This window comes from Larus michahellis, chromosome 6 (genome assembly GCF_964199755.1).
Source record: "Larus michahellis chromosome 6, bLarMic1.1, whole genome shotgun sequence".
Taxonomy (NCBI): Eukaryota; Metazoa; Chordata; class Aves; order Charadriiformes; family Laridae; genus Larus; species Larus michahellis.
In genome coordinates, this window is record NC_133901.1 from 33,899,650 (window position 1) to 33,905,834 (window position 6,185).

The window sequence follows — 6,185 nt, forward strand, 5'->3', positions numbered from 1 at the left end:
TCTTATTTTCTCCGGTTTTCTTCTTACATGAAAGAGGTTCTGTTTGTCGGACACATGCCGGTCATCCACCGGCCATTGGCCGGTTGCACTCTTTTGATGTAGATTTAAGAACTTTTTTTTCATAAACTTTAACCGCTTTTGTTTTGCTCTGTATTTTCCCTGCAGCTGTAATTGCCGAGTGCCTGTTGTATACTTTATAGAGTTGAAATAAAAATAATTACTTTTGAACGGCGTGTGGGCAGCTTTCTTCCCCAGCGGAAGCCGAGTTTGGGAGAGTTCTTCTGGTCAGCGATTAAATCGGGGGGGTTTATTCTCATTTGTGTGACGATACGCAGTAAGAGACAACCGAAGAAAACGTGTGGTATTTAAGAGATTACTACCGGGATTGGGATTTTCAGCAGGATGCAAAGGCAAATGGCCACAGTTAATGCAGTTTAGTGCTTATTTGAGCACCGGCATCTCCCTGAGCGGCCAGGCCAAAGGGGTCTGAGCAGGGTTGGCCCCAGGTGACACACCCCCACACACAATTATTCTGTGAACATACTAAGCAATAAGCATATTTGCAGCATCTTTACTCTTCAGGGATGAAGAATTCGCTTTGTATTTTGATTGCTGCCAATGTAAGCGGGGTCAGGGGCACGCAGCTGGAAAGGGACAGTGTTACCACCACAAGCTGCGTCACCCCTAGGTGGGATGTGAACACGAAACTGCATCAAACCCCTCCCGAGTGATGCTGTACTTGTCCCTGCTGTCCCTTAAGGTGAATGCCAAGAGGTAGTGGCACAGGGGCACAGCCGTTAATGGCAGCGCATCCTGAAGGCAGGATGACACCTATGTTTCACAGCATCGGGGATGCGAATAGACAGATTTCGATCCCAATAGATTTAAATCCATCCCTGGGAAACCGCTCAGCCCCGCTGTGTGACACAACTGCCTTGCCATCTCGGCATGGTTGAGGTTGAGGGTGGGCTTCAGCCACTATGTGGACACAGAGAGACAGGTAAAAAATGGGGAAAAGGAGCAAGAAAACATCCTCCCGGGAGGGAGAGAGGGAGGGAAATCAATTAGATAACTGCCGGGAAAAATCACAAATCAATTTCGCGGGATGCAGCAATCACAAGTTAATCATCCGGTACAAAGCCCAGCGTGACGCCGCCCTCACCTGAAACTGCGGGGCAAAGGCGGGGATTTCGGGGCAAGGTGTGGCCCTCATTCTGGTGGCCTAAAGCCGCCCGGCTTCCACCTGCCTTCGGCGCTCGCCGAAACTTTCCCAGCCAATGATTAGCCCAGCTTGAGCCTTTTGGGCCCGAAACGCCTGATAGCAGGTCCCGGCAGAGCAGGGGGGGTGGGTGATGGGTGGGTGCTGCTGGGGTTTGCTGGTGGGACGAGGCTTTGGGCAGCCTGGTGTAGTGGGAGGTGTCCCTGGCCAGGGCGGGGAGGGGGGTGAAACGGGATGGTCTTTAAGGTTCCTTCCAACCCAAACCATTCTGGGATTCTATGATTCCATGACAGTGATGTCGGAAGTCGCCCACCCTGCTGGGAATAGCTCCTTACCATTTATGGGGTTTAGGCTTTTTTTTTTTTCGCCTGTAATTTCTTTCCAGCCCCCACTTGAGAAAAATGACCGAGAGGATAAGTCCCTTAGCGGGGGAAAAAAAAAAAAAAAAAAATTAATTAATTGGGTTTTGCCCCTCGCAAAAACCCCGGGGCGGGAGGGGTGTAGGGGAGGAGGGCGGCGGTGCCCCGCGCGGCCGCCAGGGGGCGCCCTGGTGCCGGCGGCGCCGCGCTGCCCCGCGGGGACGGGACGGGACTTGGGGGGGGGGGTCGGGGCGCCCCGAGGGCGCCGGTGCGGGAACCCAGGGTGGGGGGAATGGGGCGGGGGGGCGACCCCTTTGATCTCCCCGCATCAAAGGGCCCTGGAGCCGCCCCACCAGAGCTGCAACCCCCCCGCCCGCCCCCCCCCACCCCGCGCTGGGGTCAGGCGAGTGCGCGGGCAGCAGCCAGCACAGGGTGGGGGGGAAGATGGACGTCGACGGGGCGGGCCGGGGCTCAGAGCCCCCCTCCCCTGCTTCGTGTCCCGTCCCCCCCCAAGCACACACACACTCCGGGCCCTTCCCCCCCGCCTTCCTGCAAAGCTGCGCTGGCGCCAGGAAGGGCGCGGGGGAAGGTTGGGGGGGGGGGAGCGCAGACTTATAGGAGACCAAAGGACCAACTCTGCCACCGAGGGGGTTGGGGGGCGGGCTATCTGCACCCCACTGCGGCTCCCAGCCACTGGGGGGCGGGTTGCATGGGGCGAGCCCCCCCGCCCCCCGCCGCTTTTCCCCGTCCCTCCCCGTCGGGCGAGGCGGCGCGCCCGGCTGGAGACAGCGGCGGCGTCGGGGCGTGCAGAGCATCTGGCCGGGGGACTGCGCGGGGGGGGGGGATGCTGGAGGAGGGAAGGGGGGGGGGGGGGGTCTGTCATCGTCGTTGCGAAACCCCCTCCCGGGCCGGCGGCCAATGACGGAGCCCTCGGGGCGGGGTGGAAGGGGTGGTTTTGGGGGCACAACCCCCCCCCCTCCCCGGGGGCCCCTTTGAAATCCCATCCGCCGTGCCCTCCTCCCCGAGGGGGCGGGCGCAGGAGGCAGCCCCCGGGGGTATAAAGGCGGCGGCGGGCAGCGCAGGTAGCTGCTGCTCGGGGGCCGCGGGAGCTGCTCCGCTGACGGGGACGCTACCGGGGACGAGGGGCCGGGCCGGGACGGGACGGGACGGGACGGGACGAGGATGCGGGGGCTGGTGGCGCTGCTGGCGGCGCTGAGCTGCGCGGCCCCGGCGGGGCGGGCGGCGGCGCCCGGCGGCGGCCTCAGCTCCAACGCCATCAAGGGACCCCCCCCGGGGGGAGCGGCCGAGGCCAGCGCCGCCCCCGCCGCCCCCTTCGACGGCAGCAACAAGCCGCCGCCGGCCGCCACCCGGCAGGTAGGAGCAGGGATGCGCCGGAGATGGAGGGACGCGGCGGGGATGGAGTTTGGGGGGGTGGTGGGGGACGCACCGGGATGATGTGGGGGTGCCGGCCCCGCTGACCTCCTCCGCTCTTCTCTTGCTCCCCCTCCCCACCAGCCTTTCCCCTGCGCTGAGGACGAGGATTGCGGCCCCGAGGAGTTTTGCGGGGGGGCGGCCCGCGGCGGGGGTGCCCCGCTCTGCCTCGCCTGCCGGAGACGCCGCAAGCGCTGCCTGCGCGACGCCATGTGCTGCCCTGGCACGACCTGCAGCAACGGTGAGGGGCGGCAGAGCTTGGGGAGGAAGGGGTGGGGGGGGGACGGACGGACACAGACACCCTGGGGGGTGTCCGCGGGAGGGGGTGTCGGGGATCCCACGCGTGGCTGACAGCCATCCCGCTGGCTCCCGCAGGGCTCTGCACCCCCCCGGAGCCTCCCCACGGAGCCACCGAGCTGGATGAGATGGGCACTGAGGCTCTGCCCCGACGGACACCTGCTCCCGCCTGGCTCCCCACTGCCAAAGGTAAGGGGGGGGGGGGCCAACATCGTGACCCCCCCACACTGTCCCCAGTGAGGGGGCTGAGCATCCTGCCCTGCTGTCCCCTGTGGGACTGGTCCGGGATGCCCACCCTGCCCCACTCTCCCTGGGGTCAGTCCAGGATGTCCACCCTGCCTTGCTGTCCCCCGTGGGGTTGGTCCAGGATGCTCATCCTGCCCTGCTGTCCCTCTGGTCAGTCTGGGATACCCACCCTGGCCCTCATGGGGTCAGTCCGGGATGCCCACCCTGCCTTCCCGTCTCCTGTGGGATCAGTCTGGGATGCTCGCCTTGCCCCACTGCGCCCCTTGGGAGCATTCCGGGCTGCCCACCCTGCCTCACTGTCTCTGTGGGGGATACCCAACCTGCTCCATCATCCCCTGTGGGAGCATCCCAGGCTGAATACATGCCACCCTGTCCCCACACAGGTGAGGAAGGGGACTTCTGCCTGCGCTCTTCGGACTGCTCAGCCGGGCTGTGCTGTGCCCGTCACTTCTGGTCCAAAATCTGCAAGCCGGTGCTGCGGGAAGGGCAGGTGTGTACCCGGCACCGGCGGAAAGGCACCCACGGCCTGGAGATCTTCCAGCGGTGCCAGTGCGCCGAGGGGCTGGCGTGTCGCCTCCAGCGAGAGCATGGCCCTGCCGATGCCTCCCGCCTGCACACCTGCCAGCGGCACTGAGCATCGCCGGACGGATGGATGGACGGGACGGACTCCGGCCCTGCCGGAGCGGAAGGTTGTTTCTCAAGGGAACTACTCTTTAAGCGACTAATTGCAGTACGTTACTGTGTTGTGAATACTCGAGCTGGCACTTAGCTGTACATAACGCCGGGACTTTTAATTACTTTTTTTGTTTTTCCGAGGGTGCTGCCTTGTGCTCTTCAAGCCGTGACTGTGACTTTGTACACACTGGGTTTTTAAATCGGGGTCAAAGGGATACGACCATCTTGTTTGTGAGCGAATAAACTGTTCTTTAAAACCGGCCCCAGCTGCCCACGCGTCCCTGACCACGGATCCCTGCCCGAGCGTGGCTGTCATGGTCCCTCCCTTCCCCTCAGGAGGGAATATGTGCCCCGGGGCGCGGGGGGGTGGTGCTCATCGCCAACACACCATGGGAAAGGCTGTTTGGTTATCACTTCCTTCAGCTGCTTTTTAGGAATTACCGTCTGCCACAGTAGCCACCGATACCCTCTGGCCACCAGATGCGGGGCTGAGGATGTGCACCGGGGCTCTGGGAAGGGCGGGCAGCAGCGAAACACCCCCCTGCCTGATTTTTTCCATGGGGTGAGGAGGGAGCAAAGGGTTGCCGGAGGGGCTGCACTGGACTGCAGCGCGTGGCCAACCGTGGGACGGGTGCCAAGGAGGAGCACAGTGATCTCAACCGCTCCGTCGGTGCAATCTTTGCTCCGTGCACAATAAAAGACTTATTTTTCACTTCACTTCGCAGCCTGTTACTATGAGTTTGCTGCATTTCGGGATGACTTGGAGGGAGGGAAAGCTGCAAACACATTACCCCCCCCCCGCTTTAGCTCCTAATACTTATTGCAAGGGGTTGTAAATGTGTGCGGGGCGAGAGCGGGGGGCCACGGTGGGCAGCACAGGCAGTGCTGGCGGCTCTGTCCTGTGGTCGGGGGGAGATGTTCGGGATGCAAAACCATGCTGGGGGGGCGTGGGTGGGGGGTGTCTTCCTTGTATGCCCCAAAGGTGCTTTGTACCCCAAGTCCGAATGTGTCTTGCAAAGCAGCGCATCCCTGGGTGGGCGCCGAGGGTGCCGCGTCCTGTTTGCAGGGATGCTCCAGCAGTGCCACATCTTGTTTTAAAAAATGAAACGTGATCGCTCGCGTTCGGTGCCTCTAGCGCTAACGCTGCCTGTTTAGGGACCTCGGGGACAGCACTGGTGCGTGGGATTACTGAACATGAAGCCAAACGGCAGCTCTGGCGGGACTCCGTGAGTACCAGCTGGCGCTGAACCCAGCCCACAGCTACGGAAAATGCAAAAGAGGTAGAAAACACACTCCCCCCCCCCTCACTTGGGTAGATGGAAATGATTAAAAAACGAGCCTTTCTTTTGCACAGGGTGAGGGGTCAGCCGCGTCTTTCCTCCAGCCCCTTTCAAGCGGCACCAGGCAGGCTGAGAACAGCCAAAGCTGCCCCAAACGGGAGGTAAAACAAACACCGATGTTCCTTAAACCAACTAAAGGCACGGGGGGCGTTGGTGCCCACCGAGCTGTCTGCAGCAGCCGGGGGAGACCACAGTAGCCACAGCGACCGCGGATGGCATGAGCCGAGCGGCGATGGTGCAGGGACGACGCGCGGTGCCATTGTTGGATGGCGCGTCTTTAAGTCTCACCGTCCAGGGGCTGTGCTCGGCAACAGCTTTTACCGGGGTCGCAGCACGAGCTGGGGTTTCAAGCAGCTCTCCCCCCGCCCCCCCCCCCCCCCCCCAAAACCTTTAGGACTCAAAGTCTGGCATTTAGGGCTTCAATTGTCGCGTAAGGCTTCAAAAATTTAATAATAAAAAAAAAAAATAAAAATACTTTTTAAAAAAATAGGTATTTTTTAAAAAAATTCCTACTTCATAACATACTTATTATTACTAATTATGATTATGCCCAGTAAAAGTCAATGGCACTGGAGCCATTGAAGGTACCTGGCTATGAATAAAAGCATCAGTAACTAT

At 61.1% G+C, this 6,185-nt stretch overlaps 1 protein-coding gene across 1 annotated transcript; it reads left to right on the forward strand.

Moving 5' to 3' along the window:
* Positions 1-2,496: 2,496 nt before the first annotated feature.
* DKK1 (dickkopf WNT signaling pathway inhibitor 1) lies at positions 2,497-4,502 on the forward strand. The gene is given in 6 exon segments (XM_074593064.1): positions 2,497-2,561; positions 2,563-2,722; positions 2,725-2,952; positions 3,094-3,250; positions 3,385-3,495; positions 3,936-4,502. Coding segments are annotated over 6 exon segments (972 nt in total). The 3' UTR covers positions 4,187-4,502.
* Positions 4,503-6,185: the final 1,683 nt, after the last annotated feature.